Raw genomic sequence first — 25,772 nt, 5'->3', positions numbered from 1 at the left:
AAAGGCTCTTCCCCTCCTGATTTACCTTTCTTTTCCACTGTCTTGTAAAGATGGACTCATTAAAGTCTCACATCCAGTCCACAAATACGTAAACCTATCGATCACGGTTTGCATCTTCTTAATGTAGAAGAGCCCAATCTGAAGCCCCATCTCAGAGGCTTCCAGGTTTGCAGGTAAGCTTGAATCCACAAATACACTTGATGGGGACTCCCTTTGCACAGGATCTAGAAAACAGGACTAGGCAAGAACATTTTGGGTTTAAATCTAGTCTCAACAGATGTCAAGCTGGTGAAATAATATCATCCGTCCCCCAGAGACAATGCCAGCCTGCGCATCTGCTTTTAATTTCACTTGACTGCTAGAGAAAAAGTGAAAGCTCCTACTGTGACTCCACTTGGAGCTGTGTTTGCAAGTTAAAAGAGTCTCGACTTGGAGTCCTATGGGGTTTGTGCAGTTATTGAATTTTAGACTGGTGTGAGAAGGCCCCAAAAAATGCAAAACTCACCCCGCGTGAGCCCATTACAAGCCGCAATCCCGGCAGGGGCATATGGCAGGGTCTGCTCAAGGACCCAGCATTTGCTGATACGCGATGGACAGCCATGACTGTCCCCTGCTCAGCTGTTCGGCCCTTGGCTGGCGGCAATGCCATCCTGCGGGCGCAGCCCGGGGGCCACAGCAGCTCTTCTGAACGCGGCGATGCTCTGGCTCCTGCTGGAGCTGGGGCAAATCCCAGGTGTTAAAAAAAAAATAAAAAAATACCTTGACTAGATTTCAGCTGAGCTGATTTATGTTTTCAAGTGGAAGGCAGTTTTAGCTGAAGTAAACTACACAGTTTTTAGATCATTCAAAATTCATGGCAGTTTGATCCCACAGGACATCAAACAAACACGAATGATTTGCCAGGAATCCCTGCAAACTGAAATAACCAAACCTTGCACGGTTCCAGCAAAAGTCTTAAACCAGTTCTAAGGAAGAAAAAAAAAAAAAAAAAAGAAGACTAAAATAGAGAATTTTTATTTTGCTCATCTACACAAAAACATCTCCACTGTAATATAAATCCAGATCAAATACGCACAAAGTAGCCCAAACACCTAATGTCTTGAAACGCAGAAAAACCTCCAACCCACAAACCAAAAGCAAATAAACAAATGGAAATAAGAGTCATGAAAAAAGAAAGTTGATTTAGATTCTGTTGTGTTCTTTGGAGTGGTTTTATTTTAACATCGGACTGAAATGAAAAAGAAAAATCTGAGGGAACTAACAGAAAATGCAAGTAATAGACATGTCATGTGTGTTACAGTCATGAGAAAGAAAATAGGCAACCAAACTGTGACAAGAATGTGCTTAGTTATTATATTCTTTCAAGTTTGGTCTGCCAGCATTTTTTCCTTTTTTTTTCCCCGATGTACTGGTCATCAGTGTCTGCCAAGAGACTTTTCATGAATTTGCACGATCTCATTTCCCAAAAACAGAGGAAATGCTGTTTCTCCCCAACCACAAGACTCAGCTGTAGGTTTTACACCACGATCTGTAGCTGTAAACTAAGCCGGTGACTTGACATCCCGCTGCCTGAATAAGGAAAACCAAGTGAGTAGTGAAATTGCAGTGTGGGTTATGCAAAATGAAAGGATTAAAAAATGAAAAGAGCATTCACTTCATGTTGCTCCTTTAAAACATTATCACATAGCTCCTTTTTTTTTTTCCCTAACCTGACCTTTTTTTTTCCCAATGGTTTGTCTATAACTTAATATAACTAATTCTTTTGAAATAACGTTCACAGTTAGCATAATTGGTGTTATATAGTTCTAATGTACATTACAGAATATTCTGTCACTAGACACTAAATTGAAATTTTAAAGAAAATGATAGAAATAGCTGTAAGGGAAAAAGTACCCTTTTAAATCTAATTTGCTATGCACCGCAGTAGGGTAATGGATGCAATGAAAGTTCCTTTATTGAGTTCCCATGTCCAAAAGGTATTTAGGTAGCAAAGGATGTTAAGCAGACCCCCTGTGCTCCTCCTTTAAGTAAAGATAGCAGGAAATAAGGTATATAGGTTTGTGTCCTCCTGATTTTTATTTCCTCAGGAGTACAACTTATGCAAAGGGCACCTTAGGCTACTTGGAGGATCACAAAGGGTGCCCTCCACCCCCTCGCTGTCTGCATGAATAGAAGCATCTAAAGGATGGCTGAAGCCATACAGCGAGTTAAATCCTTCAGGTGGGTCTTTTCAAATTCCAATAGTGAGGAGTTACTGGAGAATTGGTAAGGATTTCACTAGGCCCCAGCAGGTTTGAGATCAAAAGCCCTGGTTAAATAAAAGCCTGTTGGGAAATCTTAAAACCTCTTTGTAATGTAACTTAAAAAAGTTAATACAAAGAGCCCTTAGACTGAAGCCTGTAACAGCATGAACAAAGAGTATATCAAAACTGATTCCATTAAGGGAAGGCAGACAAATAAATTCATTTAATTTAAAGAGAAATCAGATATATTACCCTGCTAAAAACTAAAAAGCATACCAGGAAAAAAAAACCACCAAACAAACAGATTTTACAATACGCACGCACGTAGAGCTGTGAATAATAGAAATAGATATACATAAAATCTATTTATAAATACCTCTCAGAACAGAGAACAGAACATTATATACACACGTATATGTTTAAGTATCAATTTATCCAATATGTGCATATGTGTGTGTGTATAACTCTAGTATATACATATTTTTATCATTTATGAGGTCTCATGCTGGGCTTTCAAATCTGCAATTAGATATATCTATATATGTATCCAGAAAAACGCAGCTGAAAGAGCCCCTACATTCAAACTGACACAAGACATTTTTTTCAACCCAATTAATTAAAAAAGATGGGTGCTCATCAGTCAGCTGGCACAGGTTTTTTTCTCCATCATATTGCCAAAGTGTCACGGTGTTAGTTGTGCAGCATGTTTAAAACAGAAAATCTGGGACTAGGATTTAGATATCGTTTATTAGCTGACCTCCTTCTGAGCAGCTCTTATACTTTTAACTCGTTGGGGGTCCTGCACCAACGTTGGGGGGATGGGGGGGGTAGGAAGGGAGAGCCATAGAATTACGTCGACTCGTTTAGGTTGGAAAAGCCCTTCCTCTCGGTGAGGTGCTTGAAGGTCTCGTGTTGGACGTCACTGGCACACGCACCGGGGGGGTTGTGCACGGTTTGCACGGAGCAAGCTGTTCCACGGGCACCCTGCGTGGACGGGATGGGTGTGCCACTGCAGCACAGTGCTTGGGCTGGGGGGTCCCTCGCCTCCCAGCGGGGTTGGGTCACCTGGGCGCAGGATGCTCTGGCACCCTCGCGAGGGAGGAGAGCGATGTCCTGTCACCTATAGCTCACTCTTCCCACCATGAAAGGGCACTAATAATTTTGCTCCCTCCACCCTCCAAGAAAGGAAAGGGGTGGGGAGGGGCTGAATTTTACTGCTCTTGTCAGGTTTTTCGTTATTATTGTGATGGCGGAGATGTGGGTATCTCATTAGCTACAAAGCGTATTTTACTCTTTAAGAAATTATAGTCCTCTCACAGATTTCATAGGCTGTGCAGCTAGAAGAGGGAGATGTATGTGTTGTACAAATGAGGGTGAATGCCTGCAAAAATCAGTGTTCATGTTCTACAGGATTTTTTAAAAAAACTTTTATCCTTATAATTAAAATCTGACGTTTTAGTTCAACAATGCCAACCCTGAGCTCATTACGTTCCCGTATAGCGGGTGAATGGCACCCGCTCTCATCCTCTAACCCCACTTCATGCCACCAGCCCCTGAAGTGCTGCCCCTACAGCGGGCACAGACCAGACTCTGCCCCTGTACTCTTTAAGAACAATTCTTCTGAAGATCAGCAATGTATCTCACATATGGTGCCTTTCATCTCCGTGAGCACAATAGTTTCACAACCTACACCAATGCCATCAATTTTATTTTTTATTTTAGCCCCCTAAAATGCACAGCAGTTATAGCTATGGTTATCATTTTAGCAATGCCACTTCTGGTTACCTGGGGTGGATCCCACCAAACTAGTTCAAGGAGCACTATTGGTCAATGGCCCATTACTCTGTCCTCAAAATCACTGTGGTATCTGCTGAAGAACTGCCCTTTGCAATAGTAACCCCAAAAAATGGGCAAAATGAAGAAAGCCAGATTGAGAAGGGACCATGAGGGAAAGCCAGGCAAAAGGTTAGATATTTAGGGGACCTCGGCCTCGGTGCCGTGACTGACTTCCTTGCCCTAGCAGCAAGTATCTAATAATTACAGGAGATAAACATCACTTTGGCTCCTTGTGTGAGAGAAAATATCACTAAACCCACCATATCTAATAATATCAAAGGGGCTGTGGTGGCTTTTGCATTGCTGGCAATTTTTAGACTGGTAGAGGATGAGGTTTTCTGGTTCAAACAGGAATTAATTGGGGGGAGTCATAGGGCTTGTGTTATACACGTGACACCAGATGATCCAAATAGTCCTTTCTTGGCCTTATAATCTACAAATAACCTTGCGGAGGTACTGCTCTCCTGTGGATTAGTGGCAAACCAATGCTCCTCTTGCTTGGATGAGTTTTCTGTTCTAAATACTGTCCAGACCTGCGTGGCCTACAGGATTTGGCTGGATCACGGTCTCAGACGGAGCCATTGCCAATTAATGCCAGACACGCAATAAACCAGGGTAGGACACGCTCCACTTCAGGTGCTGTGCGATTCTGGAGCATCATTAATAGCTATGTAATGAGCCAGGTCTGAAGAAAAATAATTTTTCTATAAGAACACTTAAAAATATTATTTTATACTTGCTATCTTTACATTACCTTGCACCATAAAAGACCCAGACTATCAGACACCATCGAGCTCTTGGCTCTGAACTAGTCAGGTTCATTTGCAAGAGCAGGGTATAATGATGGCCATTTTCTAGTCCATAAAAATAACAAGATTCCAGAATTACACGGGTAACAGGACAACCTATTCCTGTATGGAAAAAGGAGCATATGGGGTCTTGTCTATCTTGCTTGGATTACAAGGCAGGGGAAATACCTGGCTGAGCAGCCCTCAGGAATTATCAGGTGGATGATATTACAGAGGCAAGCCAGGTCTCTATTTATTTGCTTTATATGGATGCCTCTGAGTTCGGGTTGTTAAGTTACATAAATGCTAAGCTTCCTCCAGGCTAGCACCACAGCCCTGATTGCTCTGCGTCCTTCGTTGTGATCGGTCAACGCAGCCTTCAGGAAGCTGGCTAATCCCTGCGATGGAAACCCCTCCAAACCAGGGGTGAGCTCAAACTCAGTCACCACCTCAAAGTCAACTAGAAATATTTCTTAAATGCAGATATCCTTATTTCTGTCCCTATCTCTAACCATGTTCATTTTAACCCCTAGGATAATTCGGTATGTAGAGGGAAATGTGTCATTTATTAAGTCAACAACCACTTCCTTTAGTATCTACAAAAATGTCTTCCGAGGTTTCCCTTGCAAGTACTGATGCTTATTCAGGTTTGCAAGCTGAGACCGTAGCAAAAGGTGGAAAAACTTACCGTCATTACATTGATTAATCAGCTGCTGAAATTTGGCTTTTCAGCGTGACACCTCTATTCTCTGAATGTGTGGCCTACTGCAATGTAATCAATTTGTCTGTGCAGGCTCCAAAACCCCAGAGCCACACAATGCAAAAAGGCAATCTTCTGCCCTCTTTGACCACAATAAGCAACATTACTGAAATCACTGCTCCCGTACAAGTGTAGCATGACCCCATATTTGTGGGCAGCAGAGTATGACTTCATTAAAAATCATATGCTGTGTTAGGGACCTCAAGCTTTTGCAAGGCAAGCCAGCATCAGAGCAGCATATGTCTGAAACTGATAGTAAAATGGGTAATGCCTTAAACCCCACCTCTGTACTGTTATTTACATACTTATCTTTCATCTGACATAGGCTTCCCCTCCAGCACCTTGAATATATCAGTCCTAAGGAAGAGACTTTAAGTTCAAAGAGTGCCATCCCCAAATCAAAGTAGGGGGTTATCAAGTGAGGTGTGCCAAGCAGTAAGACAAAACATATGCATTTTTAATAGGTAGCCTCTCCTCCCCCTGAGGAAGCCAAGAAAAGAGGCTCTGTGAAGCTTCAGCAGAAAACAAGTTCAGTGGATTTATACTCAGGCTGCTATTCGCAAAAACAAAATTCACAGCTCTCATATATCTTTGCTAGATGTTTTCCAAGCACCCTTCAAAGCACGCCGGCCCCACCCTTGGCAGTCCTCTTGGCCAGGTGAGCTCATCTCCACGCAGCATTGAAAAGGAAAAGAGGAAAAAAAATAAAAATAATTAAAAAAAAAGGCCATGAAAGAGAAACAACAATCTCAACAGGTCTGTATGGAATTTCAGCAGCACTTTATTTATTAATGCATATGTAGCTACCATTGTATTCCAGCTCCCAAAGACAGATCTGTAAGGAATAGGCCACGTGCTGATTGACAGCAGCCATAATTCCATACAATGAGACTGTATTAAATTGTTTGATGTGATATGATACTCATCACTTGTAACTGATCAAACATACTGCTGCATCAAACAGTATTACAATACAATCAGGCTGGATATGGTTCCTGCCAAGGCTGTTCATCACATTGCACACTCCTGCATTAAACGTATCTATTAATAGCATTGACAAACTACTCCTTTCCAAATTTTTCCAAAGAATTGTGCGACATGAAATGTGCAAAGAAATCCGTACAGAATGCTTTGCCGTTTGAGGCAGCATTTCCTTTGGCTGAATGCTTCAACATGAAAGGCTTTGCTGATTAGGGGATTTGTGTAGGATAACACCAAAACTTGCAAACCTGTGCCCCAAAACAGAGATGTAAGATACCAGCTTGCTTTTTTTTTTTTTTTTTTGCCTTTTTTGGGGGGGGTTGGATTTTTTTTTCATTCCTAAATACAAACAAATCGCAAGATTGAATGTTTTTTTTGACTAAGATTTTATTTCTGCTGTGGTTCCCCCCCAGGAGAGCTGCTCTAGCCTGCTATCTTGCAGGAGGGAGCTGTGTTTGCTAACACTGACCCTTTTAGAGGCGGAGACATAAATAAAAGAAACAAATTCCTTGTCACCACTGTTCCTGCTGCAGACCTAGAGGGTGATACGCTGCAGCCCATGGGGGACAGGACTCGCTGCGACATTACAACTGTAGGGGCTCTCTCAGATGCAGATTCTTAAATGAGCCTGGGTCTCTAGAGGGCAGAGGTCAGCTGTCCTCAAATCTGTGTGAATGCTAGATTAAGTTTATTAATCTCCCTGCTTTCACTTAAAAACCAAATTATAGGTTGGTTAAATGTGAATGCCCGGGAGCTTGTGAGATGATGAATGCCCTCAGCTACCACTGCTAGAGGGAACACAAGGCATCCAGACCCCAAAAGGGTACTAGAAGCTAGTGGGATGCACCGAGGAGTACGTTTTCCCCGTGAATTACCGCACGCCGTACGCCTGGTGTGCGTTTTGTTTTCTCTTCGGACAGCAGCAAACGCAGCCACCCTCAGACACGCGTGCAAGACGTGCCGTTGCTGGATGGCAAGCTGTTGGCCCCAATTCAGGTACCGCTGGCTGCCCACCTTGATGTCTGAGGGGTAGGGCAGATATGCCCACCATACTGAGGAGGCATAACCTCAACCACAGCTCTTTATATAGAATTTATACCTGTGCTTGGGCAAGATTCAAAACACCATCCCTCTGCACCGACTCTCCAGCGCCCAGGAACTGCATGAAACCAAGCATGCAATGAACATGGTATTTAGCAACCTTCGAAACGGCTTCTATCAGTGTATCTCATAAAACTACTGCAGCGTGTAAAAATGAAGTGATAAATGAGTATGAGGGTTCCATATAATTCCTCGTGGACAGGTATGCACACCATAATTGGACAATCTGGCCCCTTGATTGCTATCTGAGCTTGGGAGACCAAGGATCACATAGCCATGGAAAATAGGAAGTAATATGCAGGAATGCATGCCTGACTATCCGAAGCTGGCACAGAACACCATTTTTCTTCGAGTTGGGAATGTATACATTTCACATTTATGAATTTTTGCAAACTGCAGTGACAGAAGGTGTCTTTTGTCCTGCTTTTCACTCCTGTAGTGTCAGTGGGAGCAGATGAAACACATCACAGGGCAGCAAACTGTCTCTGTTGATGGAACCAGCTCCACAAAGGTTACTTAAGAAAGGTGTGTAAGGCACTTCCTTTTTTTAAAGAAAAAAAAAAAAGTCTTTCCAGATAGTAAACTGTCGCAGAATGAGATGCCTGAGATAGACAGACGAGACTGACTTATGATGGAAAACATACAGCGAAGGGCTGGAAAGGGCTTTCCCCCTCTGATGGACAGTTTTTAGCAGTAACAGCTCGGTGCAGTACATATTGCTAAATAAGCTGTAACTTTCTATCTGGGTGTAGCTAAGTAATTCAAGATGCTGCAAGTTAAATGTAACAGTAGAAAGGAAGAAGTTCAAAAACAAAGTCCCAGGCATTTCAGCGCAGCGTATAGTATGCTAAATTGTGGTATTACAGAAATTGCTACGAGTTTGGCCACAAAACGTTTCATACTGCACTAGCATTCTGCCAGGGCTGGGTTCCAGCAAGCCCAGACATTTTTCCCTTCACCTGTGCTTTTTTTTCCCCCATTTGTTAATACAAAACAAAAAACCAGAGAATTACAGCCCTTGCCCTGAGCGTACCTCTCTGTTTATTAGATCGGCGCAACCGAAAAGTCACCACACACCAGGCAAAGATAACTGCAAATCTGTTCTTACCCTCCCCGTACCACCTGAGTGCCGCTATTATTCCTCATCCTTGGGGAAAGGACCCCATATGTGAGTCTCAGAAACCACCTCAGTAACTCCAAGCATCATTATCAATAGTAGGATGAACTGCAGCTGGGATGCACTGAGAAGGCACGGTAATACTCGCCCTAATCTCTGCATTCATCTCACTGGCCCTCACTAGGAAGTTTAAGTACATTTACTGGGGATTCTTCAGCCCTTGAAAGGTAGGAGGACATCTATGAGACTTGACGTACTAGCTAATTAACTTGGGTTTGGAAAAAAAAAATCTTCTTATCTACTTAACTTTGAGACACTCTCTTTGTTTTTAAGCCTGCAGACTACCTTCTCTTTAAAATGCACATTACGTACATCTCAATAGTACGGAATGTATTATTTTTAACGAGGACCTATTTTAACTTGGACCTAAAACTACTAACATTTGACAGAGAGGTTGTTTTTTTCTTTAAAAAAAAACCATTTGCAGAATCAGCTGAATGATAGTCTATAGCCTGTGTTTGGCAAGACAGGCTACAAAATCATCATGTTTTTTTCCCTGTCCTTAAAAATCCAGGAGCATGAATGCATGAATCGCGTGAAAATGAACCCTCAGATGCACACACCCCTCCAAAACCTGTAAGGAGTTTCAAGAATTCTTCCAGTTTGGGTTTCTTGGTTTCTAGAAAGGGGGAATATTGAGGCTGGGAGAAAGTGATTGAATTCGTGCTGCAGTAGCTGGGGCACACGAGTATCTCATGCAGTTCTTCCGACAGGAACACAGACGTGAGCGACTCCTGTAACATCCCTGCTCGGAATTAAATTCCTGCAAATTGCACAGAGCGATTTAAAATCCTCACCATATTCCGAACAGATAGAACAGTGGCATGATTGACCAAGCTTTTTTTCTTCTTCTTTTTTAAAGTACACATATGATGATGCATCATAGTTATAAACAGATGGTATTTGGCCTCCTTCCTATTCTCAACATTTGGAATTCCTAAACTATGTGAATTAAACAATAATATTTTATAAACATACAAGGGATTTTGCTCACTGCTTTGTTAACATAGAAATTATACAATGCTGACATTTATTTAAATTTTAAAAAGTAAACAAGAGTGTGTATTGAATTAAAGCAAACTAAAATCAACAGAAAGAAATATGTTCTGCGCGCACATTACCTACAACTGCACGGGCCTTTTTAGGGGAGACATAATGGGATGAAGCACAAATTGTAGCTTAGACAGTCTGATCCTTTGTGCTCGACAGGCTCATTTAACACCTCGCTGTAAACAACGGATATTTATACCATAATTGGCCAGTTGACCATCAGTTCCTCATTTACCACGTAACCTGCGAGGATGGAGTTAAAAGAAGTTCCTTTCTGTTGGCTTTTCTAGGAGTGAAAGTGTGTTTGCAATTTTAGTACCAACTGGATTCAGTCTAACACTTGTACTTAGTATGAGAAACATTTTCATAATACCAAAATTTGGGAGAATAGGAGTATTCCTGCCAGGAAGGGAAGAAGAAAGTATTGGTTCTTAAAAGAAGAATTCTGTTTGCCTGGTTTCCTCTTTCCTTTCCATTTTAACCCCTTTTTAGGCAGGCGCCTCTCTAGCCGTGCAAAAATTGAGAAGCACTTAGGTTTTAATCACTATTCCCAGGTCTGCAAAGAGGTTCTGTGATGAATAAATAATGAATCGGAGATTTTAATCAGTGTTATGATTTTTGAAAAGGCTAATTATCATTGTTTACAGACATGCCTTTCCAATGCATTTCCTTGTTTTGCCTTCAAAGCTCTAAGGGTTAAGCCCCTCGCACGCATCCCTCCCAGTCCTCCTCCGCGCCGCACTCCTTTGCTCGGTGTTCTTGCGGGGTTTGGGGGTAGTTTTTGTTTGCTTGGGGGGGGTGGTTGGGGATTTTCTTTTTTCTTTTTATTTTTTTTTTTGGCTTTTGTTTTTGGTGCGGGCACCCAAACCGTAGGAGAGATGGAGCCGGGGGCAGCCGGAGGCGCGCAGGGCTCGGGGAAAGGCTGCGCAGCCCGGGCGGCCGCTCCGCGCCCGCGGAAAGGGGCTCCGTCTGTGTGTCTTTCTCTTTGCCGGCTCTCTATAGGAATGGTATATAGATGGTATATACATGTTTTTCAAATTAACCTTGTATTTCTATTACCAATAATAGGTGGCTGGGGCGGGGGGGAGCTGCCGCCCCGGCGGAGGGAGGCGGAGGGGCTGCGGGGGCTGCCGGGCTCCGCTCCCGCCCGCGGGGCTGCGCGGAGCCCCCGCAGCGATCGCCCCCGGCGCCCTCCTCGCCTTTAACATCATCATCATCATCATCATTATTATTTGCTTTAAGTACCAGCGGCCTCGTTTAACCCTGGTCCCCTTCTCTGCCCCCACCTCCGCCCCTGCGGCCTCGTCGGGATGGGAAAAGCCTTTTTTCCCGGGTGGGATATTCGGGTGGGACAGTGTGTGCGTCCCCTCGCCCTCCCCGTGTCGGGACCCCCCCGGCCGGGCTCCCCCCCCAGCCGCCCCCCGGGTCCCGCAGCCGCATCCCGGCGCATCCTCCCCGCCAAGGGCTGGGCTCTGCTCCCGCTCCCGCTCCCGCTCCCGCTCCCACGGAGGGTGGGTGATAAGTTGCACCACAGTTCTACAGCACTTGATTATCGGTTTCCAGCAACAGCTGCGTACATTTGCTAAGAATGTAAAGAAATATCAGCAGATAATGCGGCGTTGCTATTTATTACCCTATAATTAAAGTTCTGACAGTGTTTCTATTATAAAACCTTATTTGCAAGGGTTCATAACTCAGAGGCAAAATTTTCCTTCAAGACGAAGGCTCGCTTACCAGACTGAATCATTTAAAAAGTATTTCAGTTAAATAAGGTTAGCCTATTAGAGGGTAAAATTCTCAAGGACTTTCATTAAGGTGCTCGTTTATATCTGCAAATAAAGAATCGCAAAGTCCCCCAAAATCAAGGGTATATAAGGAGGAAAAATCTTTTTTTTTTTTTTTTTCAAAATCAAGGATTCATGGAAGGGTTTTAATATAAGTCTAGGAAATTATTCCCATGAAAACAATTTGTTTGAAAGAAAATGCCCTCCGGTCCTTTCCACACAAACTAGTCTTGGGCTAGTACATGAGAACCAAACTTAAAAGTGACTACGAGCAGAAATGAGACTGACTAATTCATTTCAACTGTCCTTACTGGAATAAAAACCAAGGAGTAAACAGCTTGAACGGCGAAAGGTGAATTTAATTTTCAAGGCCCTTTAACTTTTAATAATCTGAGGAACAATATGGGAGGTACATTCTACCCTCCCAGTTATCCTGATATAAATTCATTCAAGATTTATATTGGTGTAATAGAGAAGCAGAACTTGCTCCATGATTTCTAATGAACTGCTGGCTCAGTCTTTAAAAATGCAATTAGAAAAAATCTAGCCTCCTAATTCGGAACAGCTTTGAGCTAAGTCAGAGGTCTCGATGCTGCGGACACGGACGGAAGGCAGTCTGTACCACGGCTCCTCGCGGTGCCTGCAGCACGCCCAGAGCGGGGCTAGCGATGCTGCAAACGGGTTGCTATAGAATTCTCCAGCGATTTTAGGATTTTCTTTTCTATTAGATGGGAAAAGACAGTTCCCATGTGGAATAAACCTGCGCTTCCTGTGATCTCAAATACCAAGACACAGGACTGTAGGATTAGGTGCCTGGCCTGTTGCTGGTGCAGGAGGCAAGGAGCTGGTCGGAGCTGCCTGGTGACACCGGCCGGAGCCGGGAAAACCCGTTCGGCTTCGACCCCGCACCGAAACTCGTATCAAAGCGCTTGCAGTTGCTGTGTCAACGCAGGTGACACATCAATAAATATGAAAGTAAGTCAAGGGCTAATTCTGTCATTTTACTCATAAGATTAGGTCTCTGCATTCACCGCTTACTCATGTGTGTAGGAACAACGGGACCGAGATCCCAATTTGTCTCTCTGACCTTTTGAAGTGAAGGCTTTAAATGAAGCAGCGCGGAGAGGCTGTCTCGTTTGATCTTCAGAAACTGCGAGGCAAAACTCCTCAGGTTGTTTCAGTCTACAGCGGGCTGGTGGCGGGGGAAGGCTGCCTCGGGGGAAATATCGCCTCCGACCACCTGCAACTCCCACCTCTTGACTGAGGACCTCGAAACAGGCCAGGGTGGCCCCGGATGTGAGGCCAACCTGAAGGTCCGAGGAGATGCGGTAAGGACGTTTTCATTCTTGCTCTAGAGCAGCTGTGTGTCTTCGCTAAGAATGTAGAGAAGTATCGGAAGATAATTGCTATTTATTACCCTGCAATTAAAGTTCTCCCAGTGTTTCTATTATAAAACGTTATTTGCAAGGGTTTTTTGTAACTCAGAAGGAAAATTTTCCATCAAGATGAAGCCTCGCTTACCAGACTGAGCTGGGTACGGTTGAAGTATCACTAAGTAGACCGAGGCAGAGCACCACCTCGCCAAGGAGCTGGGTGAGGCCGCCGTGGGTCGTGGGCCTGCTCAGGGTGCGCGCCGAGGACAGCGGCAGTCTTCCACTCGAAGCCACAGAGCTTTGGTGTATCGAGCCTGTTCACTACAAGCCCCACCGCAACGTTACAGCATCTCCCCTTTCCCTGTTACTGGTTTGGAGAATCACTCACTGTGAAACCGATTTGATTTAGTTGTGCCGTGCCTCAGTTTCCCCATCAGAGAAGACAAAAAACCCTTGCTCTTGTCAGTGCGGGGTGTGATAACGTCAGTGAACATTCATGATACGCTCCGACATGAAGTGCAAGGCAGTCCTTGCTCTACCAAGTCCTTGCTCTGCTTGGTAGACCTGGCTCTACCAAGTACGACTACTGGTAGTCGTACTTGTCTTGAGAAGACCACTTCTACTCAAGCACACTGAACGCCCAGACCCCAGCTGGGCTTCGGTCGAGCAGAAATGAGGAGGAACCAGCACACAAGATAAGATTACTGCAAAACTACAACTCTGCAGCGCTAGGGAAGTACCCGCACACTTACCACTGGACCTCCCTTAGGTTTTTTGCTGCTTAATGGCGTGATTTTAGAGAGAGCTCCCTCGCACTGAAAAAGGACAGCTCAGCATCTTGGCGGCGTCAGAAGGCACGAAGGCCCGCGTGCGGAGGGGGAGCAGCCCGCGCCTCTCGCCTCTGGGGACGGTGCTCGGGCAAAGGAACGCTGCTGGTGTCTGCTGGCGGGTGACAGCCGGCCGGGACGGGCAGAGGAGCCACCCTGCCTGGTCCAAAGCAAGCTGAGGGCAGAGCTGTCCGCAAAGAGAGGCCTTACCAGGCCTCACGTCGTAACGCCCTACCGAGGGTCCGCTTCGTGCTTCTTCCCAGAGCGGAGTGGAAAATCTTGGGATTGTCATAACGTTTTATTATCGCTTGCAAAACAGATTCTACTTCATCAGATAAAGACACAATTGCATTCATTGACTCTGACACAAGGATATGCATAGTGATAAACATACAGATAGATGTACACACTTATACATGAATGAGATATGCTAATTAAAAATTGCAGTGGGCACTTTATTAAAAATTTATTGTACAATCTACATCTTCAAAACATTTTACATCAACAAATATAGCGGCTTGACTGCTGGAATGATAAGTGATTTATCTTTAAAAGGCTGTGTTTGTAACTGGATGCAAAGGTTCTTGATGAACTGCCGTTACATTTAAACTACTGGTTTTTATTGGAAGTATTTTGACTGTTATCTGTTTGTTCTCCATCCTTGAGAGAAATAAAACAAGTGTCTCGGCTTTCATTTTATCGGATAGATGGCACCATGTAGCATATTTCCCATGCTAGTTTGAATTACAGCTGTTCATCTTTCAGCTTTCTTTAAGATTAATTAAATGCAAATGTAACTCCGCGAATCATGGGATTACCTGCCAGACCCCTTATTAATACCTTCACTTAAAAACCCCCGTGCCAGAGAGTCATTAATTTGGAGGAAAAAAAAAAAAAAAAAAAAAAAAAAAGAAGAAGAGTGCTAAAGCAGCCCTTTGCCTCCAAACAATCCGGAGATGGCTGCCCAATTAGTCCGGCAGCGTGCGGATCCTCCTTTCAGGCCCTGTGGCCCTTTGAGGACACAATAAGGCTCCAATGATAACCTGGCAACCTAGGTAGAAACTCAGCCAAGTGTGAGCGTTTGAAGCTGCAGCTTGGCTGCCATCGTGTCGGAGAAAAGAAAGAATTCAGGCACCATGTCATCCAGTACAAAGGATAAAAACAGATTCAACCGGAAATTCAATGTGGCACCACATATGGGATACATGAGTGCGGTTATACAACAGGCCACATATTTTTTTTGAACAGTCTCCTGCATGTGATGCCGAGGACATGTGTAACCATCATAACGTCTCTAAGAATCTGTATTTAATTTGAGCTGGGGTGGTGGCAGGGATTGGAGATCTGAAGCCGCCACAGGTTTGTGGCAGATGGCTCTGTGTCAGCTATGACAAGCAGCCAGGCTCGGCTTCCTCTGCAGATTTTCTTTTCTCTCTGATCAGGTAAATATGGGCACACTCTGGAAACTTCCACAATTCTGCCTGAGGCTGCAAGTTTGTGACTTAGCCCCATCTGTCACAAATCTTCCCTCGGTTCTGCTGCGAGCAGAGACCTGAATTTACCGCCGAGCGCTGCCCAAGAAAACCCAGCCGTCTCGCCCTACGAGGAAGCAGAAGAGAAAAGCGCACGAAGCCGCGTTAGATGCCGGGACACGGGAGGGACGCCTCTCGCGCGGGAAGGAGCGTGGCTCGGTGCTGGAGCGCTCTGCACCTCCCGGGATTTCAGGAGCGGTGGAAGGGAGCTGGTCGGAGAACGCTTACGCGGCATTATTTGGAAACGGGGTGAATTCAGCGTTTCTCTTTTTTGAGGGAGGTAAGCTGGTCGGCAGAGCCAGGTTGTTTGCTCCTGGATGAGCACCATCAAATGTCCGTCTGCTTTGCTGGCGGTCTTGGCAGACACACCAAGGACTGAACGCCCGCAGGGACCGACCTGCCCCTCTCACCCTCGGACACGGCAGAACCGAGAGCTGACAAGAGTGAGGGCGTAATTCCCCTGCTTGACCATCACCGGTCTGGCTTCTGGGCCTTATTTTAGAGTAATCTTGGAGAGAATAAATTCAACTCCTTTTTTTTAGGGGGGGCTGATAACTCTGCAAAGGTCTGGGCATTTGATTTTCAAGGAAAAATTATTCAGCCAACAGTTCCTAAATATGCAAAGATAAAATCATCAAGAGAAGCAAAGTTCTCCCCATAAAGCAAGATCTCCCCATGAATAACTGGCAGCATAATAAGATGTCAATGGTGGTACAATATTCTTTATGATATAATCCACTTTTTTGTTTCTTGTGTCCTAAGAGCAGAACCAAAATAATTAATATCTACTTTGCCATCATTAGACTTCAGAATTAACCTTTAGAATTTAATAAGGACTGTTCATCCATTCAGACCTGCTGTTTCAGGACAGCTGGAGTTCAAGCAGGCAGCCCTGATTTGGAGTACATTTTATGGACTTTTTTAAAAATTACTTTAACAAAATTAAGAATTAGAGACTATTATTCAGCACAAAAGCTGGGATTTGGCAGGCAAGACAGCAGAGTGATTTACAGAGCTAATTTGTATTGGGTCAGCTTTACCCTGTGACCCAGCTCCTTCCCTCTGTAAGTGAGTATTGGGGAAGAATCAAGGTGGAAAGCAGCTTGTAGTAATTACTTCTGGAGCTCACCTTTCAAACTCCAAGCACCTTTGGAAACCACCATCAAAAGACAGCACTGGTTTGCACAAACTGGGTGCACTGTGAGGCCTGAGTCAGAGCTATATAATACTTCTCAGTAGAGCAGCAGCATTTCCCTGAATAAACTGGTCTGTTCTGAGGTTTCGTATATCAGCCCTTCAAAACTCATTTCATTCTTTCTGTCTTTAAACAAAAAACCATCAAATGTTGGATGCGAATCTGTGCAGAGTACGCTGGTGGGTACCTTGCATAGGATGGTTCAAAACACACTGAACAACTACAACAGCAGGAAAACAGCTTCAGGCTTTCTTTCTCAAGGTAATTTGAATATACTTTACTGAAAAAAAAAATGTTTTTATGCTTTTTGCAACTTTTCTTTCGAAGTCCATCATACTTCCTTTGACCCATTTCTCCATCTACCATTTTGCAGCAGCTGGCGTTCGTCTACCGGTTTTCACTGACTTTCTAAACCTAAATCAGAAGCTAACACTGGTGTAATAAAAAGTTCAATGTCTTGGTGTTTATGCTGAAAGATGCCCACATAACCGCTTTCCTAATGAACGCTTTCCTCCTGCTCTACTAGTGCATCCAACTGCTATGAGCTATAGCCCAGCCTTTTCAGAGGGCTGAAACCTCCTCGATATATACCTCAGGGAGCCAAGAGCGAGGCCAGCCCTGGGAGGAGCTGAGATGCAGGACACATACGTGTATATGCATACGTCTATGTGTGGCTGGGTCCCAGAATGACTTAGCAGGCAACTTCAAGAGCCTACCTGCTGGCTCATTTCTCCCACAGTGAGGATCCACATTAGCTAGCAGACCTCACTCTACCACAGCTGCTTCCAGACACACATGCTGCCTGAAGACCTAAGGTTGACCCAAAAATGCTTGAATTGTGTCCCACAGTCCAGCAGATCTGCCCACCTGTGCAAACCTCCTAAGCCAGCGGGATTTCACCTGTATCAGCCTTACATATGGGAATGAAAAATGTCAAGACTTCAGTCTAACCTGGATACGGCCCTGAGCAACTTAATCCAACTTTGAAGTTAGATCCTACTTCGAAGCTGGCCCCGCCTGGAGCAAAGGCTGACCCGATGACCTCCAGAGGTCCCTTCCTAAATCACTCTATGATTCTATGTTCTAAATAAGTAACCAAAGTTTTCTTTCACATAAGAAATCCTTACGCTGTGTACATTTTACTGAGGATCCCATGCCTAAGCACTGACACAGCGATGGGAGAGCACAGACACAGCACCCTGCACTCCCGAGTTCCCAGGCTGCTATAACCTTCCCATACGGGCACTGAGAAGCAGGTCTAGACCATCTCTGAAACCATTTTAAATTATGCTCACTGGAAACCGGGCACCTCAAGAGGCAAATACAAGTTTCCCACTTGTGTTTCCAACCTCCTTCTCACCTGCACCTGACGCTAACCAGGTAGAAGCACAAATTCAACACAATGCCTCCTTTTTTCTCTGCAAATTTGCTCTGCTGGGAATATTTGTACTGTTTGCACAGCCTACAGAGCTCCAAATTAACTTTATCGGCTCAGGACAAAAGATCTGGAGAACACTGTAAGCAAACATCTGCTCAATATACAGTCACCGTTAAAAAGTAAACAGTGTGTTTGGCTCCATAAGGAACAGGTTGAAAATTATCAGAGTACAAAGCATCACATAAACTGATGGCGTGGCCCAGAATACTCTGTAAAGTAATGATCACACCAGCACAAAAACACTTCTCAAGCATCAAAATGGTTTGAATGATGGGGGATAAGGATATAAACACAGAATGACATTCACAATGAGAGACTGAGAAGTCTGGGATACTGTAAGAGTTTGACAAACGTTCATAAAATAATGAAAGGTATGGAATAGATGGATGGGGAGCTTCTGCTTCCAGGCAACCAACTCCAGAACAAGATGACATTCAATGCAACGGAAGGTGGGGAAACCCTGAGCTGACTGGGGGAAATGCTTTTAACGCCGTCTGTAAACATATGATGAGCTGCTTTGCTGTAGGAGGATGTGAAAGACACGAACAGGGGTTTCCAAGGGCCTGAATGTCAAAGGGAGAACGATTATGTACAGCCTCACAATACTTAATACTAGACAATTATGAATGAAAGCCCAGGGTTAGAACCAATCTCTAACGCTAAAAGACAAAGCGAAGACCTTTAACACCTTATTTCTACCTGTGTCAGCCTTCTCCCAAACATCCAAAACCATGGCACTAAACACAGGGCGTGCTGATCCAGGGTGGCAGTTAGCTTCCTTACGGAGAAACGAGTTCCTCATGGAGCTTTGCTGGGGAGTGGGTAAGGATGAGGGCAGAGGCACTGCCCCTGGCTCTCACATGGCCTGTACAAGAACTGTGAATGACTGCTGCTCCTTGCAACAGGGCTGAGTGGCTGATGGGACACCTGGCGTGAGGCTCCCCCACATCCTCACACGTCCAGCACCCCATATCCTTAGGCTGAGAACGGCTCCTGCTGCCTTCCTAGCTGTGCCTAAATATTAAAGCTGGACCAAGAGTGGTTTTCCCTTTGTGCTGGTTTTGACTGGGATAGAGTTAATTTTCTGCACAGTAGCTAGTGCGGGGCTGTGCTTTGGATCTGTGCTGGGAACAACGCTGATAACCCAGGGGTGTTTCAGTTCCTGCTGAGCAGGGCTTGCACCGAGCCAAGGCCTCTCCTGCCCCTCACCCCACCCCACCCGCGAGGGGCTGGGGGGGCACAAGGAGCCGGGAGGGGACGTGGCCAGTGACCCCAGCTGACCCCAGGGATGTCCCACACCACAGGGCGTCATGCTCAGCACATAGAGCTGGGGGAAGAAGGACGGAGGGAGGGACATTTGGAGTGGTGGTGTTTGTCTCCCCAAGTCACCGTTAGGCGTGACGGAGCCCTGCTCTCCTGGGGATGGCTGAAAGGGAGGAGTGCCCATGGAAGGAGTGAAGGAATTCCTTGGTTTGCTTTGCTTGTGCGCGGCTTTAGCTTTACCTGTTAAACTGCCTTTATCTCAACCCACGGGTTTTCTCACTCTTACTCTTCTGATTCTCTCCCCCATCCCACCGGGGGGGAAGTGAGCAAGCGGCTGTGCGGGGCTTAGCTGCTGACTGGGGCTAAACCACAACACCCTTCTACGTGTTTTCCTGAAATTCCAAAGATACCGCTTTATCTCTAATCAGAGCAAAAAGAGAAGGAAAAAAAAGGAAAAAAAAAAGCAAGTTTTGTTAGAACGGCCCTATGCAGCCAAATCCTGAGACTGGAAACAATTCAGATGTCTACGGTCTAACTGGGATCTTAATTTGATTTTACAGCAGTTTAATCCCTTTGAATTCAGCAGACTTTCTTCTACAGTGGTGTAAGAAAGAAAAAAATTCACGCCATGTGTCTTTTCATAGGCAGGTGAGCTTCTGTAGTGTGATGGAAATGAGAAGATGAATGTCAGAAAGTGGGCCAAATTCTTTTCTCTGTTAAACAAGCATGAGTGAGAGTAGGATTTTTCTGTAGGAACTGAAGCTGACAGCATGTCAACCAGCACTCATTCAGCTGGGAGGGCTGGGAGAGATTATTTAAAGTTGTCAGCTCCTTCCATGCCTGGCTTTTGGCAACTCTTCTTGTCCCTTTCCACTGTATACTCTTTATACATGCTGTTTTAAATTAAGAAACTGAAGTGAGGGAACTGAAAGGTAAACTTAGAGAAAATAACGCAGAAACAAATGCTTTGCCCTATTTTTTTTTTTTTTTTTAATTTTAAATCTACTAGATAGGGAGCTTGCAAACACTGACAGGTCTTATGGTGCACTCTGACGGAAACCGATGCCCTGTTGTTGTTACTTGCTTCATTCTGGCTCTTACTTTGGCAACCACAAATACCCGGAACCTGAGAGCAACATTTGACTCTATAAAACTGGAACAGAACAAATAATTGATAACAAATGAGATCTGCTTTCCTCCACTCATCTCAATCTTCTGTTAATAACTGGTAGGAGGCAACGGCACAATGCAAATGAGCCAGCCTTGGGTGCTGTGAGAATACGCAGGGTAAGTAATACATCATTTGGAACGGTTTCCATAGGTGCTTACATTATGGACATTTTAAAACGTCTGCCAGCAGGAATCTGCTCTGTTGAGTTAAGCTATTGCAGTTTAATGTCTTGGTCTGTGCATTTTCCCAGGGATATTCCCTGTGTCCGGCTCCCTAACCCGGCTGCCCCGCTGCCGTTTATCTCCCTTTTGCCCCTAACTTTGTCAGCACAAGCACTGGGGACAACTGAAGGAACAAACTGCCTGTTTAATTAGTCCTGCCTAATTATTGTGGATATCCTTTGTAATAAAAACCCAACACTATGTCAAAGGATAAGCCAAGGTACTTCTGATGATGATTACTTCCCAGTCTATGAAGCAGAATCCCCAACCAGTAGAGAAAAGCACTGTTTGCTTTTAAAGCATTTTCACTTTCAAGACCTCACGGCTACTTTACGAACTGCAGGCAGGGAGCATGTCAGGAAGGTTTCTGAAAGACAAATAGCCAGTTCGTACGCACCGCTGTGCTAGGGGTGCCTCTTCTGTCCCACTGTAGTATATATAATATTGTAGCGATCTGAAAAAAGTGAAAATACAGCGGAAGCGGTGCGTACCCTTCCAGCTTCCTAAAAAGCAGCACCGTTCCAACTATAATTCCATTACCAGCACATACCTAAGCTAGCGTTTTCCTAGGAGGCTTTGCGGGAAGTTTCACTGCGAAAGGAAGACTTGGCACACGTGGGCGTAGGTACAAAAAGACAACTCTAACGGTATTCTCTGAGCTGATCCAAAGCCTATTAAAGACAACAGGGATCTTTTCTCTGGTGCTCACAGGTTCTGGATTAGGCTCTGCTTTACTCATTTTAAAACGATCCCCCATTCAGCTCAAGTGCTACCTGTTGCAGACACTCCGTCCGAACGCTCCCAAGGCCCGAACGGGGCGGCACGGTTAGTAGTGCACATGCACGAGGGGCGGGATAAACGCCTTCAGCTTCTCCCTGCAAATCATCCCCAGGGATTATTATTGGTTTTTTTTTTTTTTTAAATAAAAGAAAATTAGCTTATGGGGCTCGTGCGCACGTTTTAAACCCGTGCTATCTTATATCAGTATTTGCTCTACCGCTATTTCCATTTTTAGCGTGCCTGGGCTCTGTTTGGGAGCTGGGGATGCACACGTAGAGAAAGCCACGCGAAGGCAACTATTAGCTCAACCCGAAGCACTGGGAAACGTCAAGGTAAACGTTTAAGGACTGTTTTCCCTTTGAAGCCACCATGTATAACTATACGATACCATTGACTCAAGAAGTAATGCTGAACACTGGAAGTGTTCAGTCAGCATTTTAAACTATTATGAGCTACCTCCTGAACCATCGCCAAGTTAATAGACAATGAAAGATAATGAGCTTGAAATTGGGTGTTAAATTGCATTTTTGGTTCTCTCCTTTTTTTCCTGAAGTTTAACTGTTTCCTGCAGAAACAACATCATCTTTGATGTATCATTATGTAAATGTCTATTTTTAGGTCACAGAAAAAGTCAGGCGTGGGCTAAACCCTCGCTCCTCCTGCTGCATGTGTGCGCGAAGGGGTAGGGAGGCAGACGACACGCAGCGAGACCCGACACGTTCTGGTCCCCAGAGGGAGGAAGGTGGAGAGAGGAGGTTAGGTCTGCTGGCAGCATGAGCCTCCAAATTAAGGGGGAGATTACTCGACTCGCTCATTAACACTGCGCCTGGACGGCGACAGCCAGGGAACGCTGAGGGGACCACATTTGTATCGTACGGGCAGCACGAGGAGTATTTCTATGCACTCCTAAGCTTTTAAGGACTTACAGCTGAATTTAGATTTTTTTTTTCAGCCTGAAACACCTTTGTTGTGAAGGGGTAATGTGTATCCAACCTGCCCACGGCATAGCCAGGACTGTAAAAGTCAGAAACCGCTGTAAGTTTACCTATCAGCATGCAGAAAATAGCCGTTCTTTTTCTAAAAGCAGCATTGTGTAATAATAGCTCTTCACTGCAGTAATATAAAATCTAGTGCTTCATCTACAATTGCGTAATTAAAAACAAGAAAAAAAAGCGTGACTCCTAGCAGTATAAATACACCTCTTAAAAATGTGTAAGTCGGTCTAGCATTGAACACACATCGATCAGAACTTGGAGGGTCTGCACTGAAACTGTACCTTCTCTGCAGAAGCAACTGCAAAGAATACGACACGTTAAATACCAGTAAATGACGCTTCCGACAAACTTTTATGTTTAACATTCCTTACAAAGCAACGAGTTAAAATAACCATACTTATCAAAATAACTCAATTCCAGACGAAATCTCACCTGATACCTGTCACCTGCATTTTGTGAGGACTGAAGATTAAATTAGGATAGGAGGGTAGGCTTATCCTCATTAGTATAATTGTAGGATCTTTCTTTTATTTTCCTTTCAAACTAATGAGTTGCATTAATCCAGGTTCATTTTTATAAGCCTCTTGGGTCCAAATGTAAAGGACAGTCATTTTAGAAAACAATAAATTAAAAAGAAGCATGTAGCATGCATTAAGTGCACGTATTTCATAAGACCTAGGTTAATACAACTGGCATCTAGTTTAATTAATCCTTGTTAGTGTAACGACTAATATCCCTCCCTAGCATGTTTCCTTTAAACATTAGTATGTTAATTAAATGTTGTTTTTTTTAAGGGTTTTTTTTCCTTTGTACTTCAATATGGCATTATATCATGTAAAACTATTCTGAACGACTACCTTATAGAGATGTTTCCTTACAATATCTGGTCTCTTGCAGAAATTCTGAAGCCTTTTAAAAAGCTGTTCAGGTGTAGAATACAGATATTCAGCTGCAGGAAAAACAGATACATTTTTAATGAAACAAAAACCTCAAAGCACACACTCGATATTAGTCACTTTACTAATTAAAAATGCATATTGCTCTGTGCCGCCTCGTGTTTTACATTATTTAAGCATGATTTTATAAGGTTACCTCAGCTCACAAGGATGTTTAATGCTAAATAAGACTGTGTAGTTGTGCTGTTTAGACATCTCCTTTGGGTGATTAAAATACATTATTCTAATGTAACACAATGCATATGTGATACATTTAGTGATGAGATTTTTCAAAGAACTGGTACTACATTAGTGTGTATCCTGTACCGCGGTTGCATACTATTAAGTATTAAATTGTTTAAATAATTTGGTGTGATTTTCAGGCCTCAGGTTTTTTTTTTTTTTCCTGTGTATCAGAAAAAAATCTGCAAACCATTGCAGCATCACTGACCTTTTAACAAAAAAATCTATCATTACGGGTTGTGTATGCTAACAATGAAGAATGCTATTTCAAAACTTGCTTTTGTGTTATCTTAAAAGAACAGATGGCAAATATAAACTTCTTCTAATGTATTAAAACACATACAATTTTCCTTAACACTAACATGTTGGCTTGCCAAATAAACAATTGCTTTTGCTCAAGTTTATTCTCAAACTTTATAGATTAGCACGAATCACGGTATTACGTTTCAGCAAAAGGAATGTGCAGCAAAGCAGCTACCTGGAAATATCTCTGGGTACACCAAGGCTTTGGGACACAGCGGGTAACAGCCGCAATGCACAGCTTCGACCCTGAAGATTAGAAATAATAAATACAGAAAAATAGACATTAGTGAGCCGACAACTTATTTCGGTGCGAGAGCGCTGAGGTTGACTACATACAGCAAGAGTGAAACGTTTTTTTCTTCAGCAGCATAATCCTTCTAAATGCCAAAGTTGCTCTTTTTAAAGAAAATTTTATTGATCATATGAATTACATAGAACAGAACAGCGAGCATATGTTTTGTTCGCTGAATAAATCAAAGCGCAGCTCTGCATTTTTTTGTTTTTTAAATACTGTTTAACACATTTTATAATCAGCAGACAGACACATGTAACAACATGGTGAAGTATGGACGGCTTTTCTTAATAATGCTGCAGAAAACCAAGGGCGTCCGTGCGGACGTCTGGGGGCGCGTGTGCGCACGGGCAGAGGCACGCAACCACCGTCACCTGGCAGAACGCGTGTTCTCCTTCGGCTTTAACGCCCCAAAGGTTGCAGTTAAATCTAGCCTAGGAACAACTCGCAGCGTGCTTCGGGCTGGGATAGTTTAGCTTATGCACAAGCTTCAGGTAATCCCCTTTATACTTCGGGACGTAAACGGTTGTATTTTTTAGTAACTACTGACGAGATCCCTTTGCCAAAGCGCGCGATGCTTGGTACTTGTGTTTTCCCAAGGAACAATTTACGTATCTCCTGCAACGTCAAACCGAAGTATTTCGTAATTGCGACACAGTGGCACAAAGTTCTCTGGTAGCAAATCTAAAGGAAAGGTGTCCTCTTCGTGTTTGCGCTTTAATAACTAGACGGGTTAAGGCATCAAGGCTTCGGTTTATTTTTTTTGCATAACGACCACTGATCTGACATAACGTCCCTCCAAAGATACAACTGTAATTTCTGTTGGCCAGAAATTACACAGTGAAATTCAAAACACTTCTTAAAATATGTTTATTTTATGAGAGTCTTTGAATTTCCTCCAACATGTTGACCATACGAGAGCTTTATTTTTAACTTCGGTTTCCCTCGGTCCTCCGAAAAAAAAAAATCTGAAATCTCGTCAATGTTCACCTTTTCTATTTTCAGTGACAATCCAAAAGGCTTTCGGTACCTTCATGTGCCTATCGGGTTTGGTGCTTTATTACAGGCACCCGGAAGGAGCTCTGTTTCCTTTAGATCTACTCAGTTTTAAATGGGGGGGGGGGGGGGGGGGGGGGGAAGAAAAAAAGAAAAAGAATAACATATTCAGCTTTCATGCTAGAAAACTATGCATATCCACGAAGCCCAAAGATACACATTTCTCTGCAAACGCTTTTGCTAAGCAATGATTGCTAGGGTTTTTTTCATAAACTTTAAAAATTTGTAATTTATGGTGTTTCTTTTTTTTTTTTAAATAACATATGCACTTCAGATTGCATTTTAAACATTAACAACAATTTCAAAGTGTACATCGTCTAGCACTATATTTTTTACCAAAGGGAAATGTTTCTGATGTGTGATTTAATTGATGATTTCAGTTCTTAAATATTGTGTCATATGTCAAAGCAAATAGATTTTTAAAGTTT

At 43.7% G+C, this 25,772-nt stretch overlaps 1 protein-coding gene across 13 annotated transcripts in view; it reads right to left on the bottom strand.

Moving 5' to 3' along the window:
* Positions 1 to 14,804: 14,804 nt before the first annotated feature.
* The window catches only part of GTDC1 (glycosyltransferase like domain containing 1), a 186,160-nt gene continuing 175,192 nt past the window's right edge, over positions 14,805 to 25,772 (bottom strand). For 6 of the 13 annotated variants that reach the window (XM_064450997.1, XM_064451005.1, XM_064451000.1 and 3 more), the window contains 3 exons: positions 24,172 to 24,242; positions 23,373 to 23,464; positions 14,805 to 15,519 (listed from right to left, as the gene is read on the bottom strand). In XM_064450997.1, the coding sequence (XP_064307067.1) occupies positions 15,436 to 15,519; positions 23,373 to 23,464; positions 24,172 to 24,242 (247 nt within the window). In that variant the 3' untranslated portion in view covers positions 14,805 to 15,435. Of the gene's footprint in view, positions 15,520 to 22,719; positions 22,814 to 23,372; positions 23,465 to 24,171; positions 24,243 to 25,772 lie in introns of those variants that run through there. The other 7 variants (XM_064451002.1, XM_064450998.1, XM_064451001.1 and 4 more) reach the window with 4 other exon arrangements.

Source organism: Phalacrocorax carbo, chromosome 5 (genome assembly GCF_963921805.1).
Source record: "Phalacrocorax carbo chromosome 5, bPhaCar2.1, whole genome shotgun sequence".
NCBI classification, from domain to species: domain Eukaryota; kingdom Metazoa; phylum Chordata; class Aves; order Suliformes; family Phalacrocoracidae; genus Phalacrocorax; species Phalacrocorax carbo.
The sequence above is the reverse complement of the archived record's forward strand: the minus strand, read 5'-3'. Positions and strand labels throughout refer to the sequence as shown.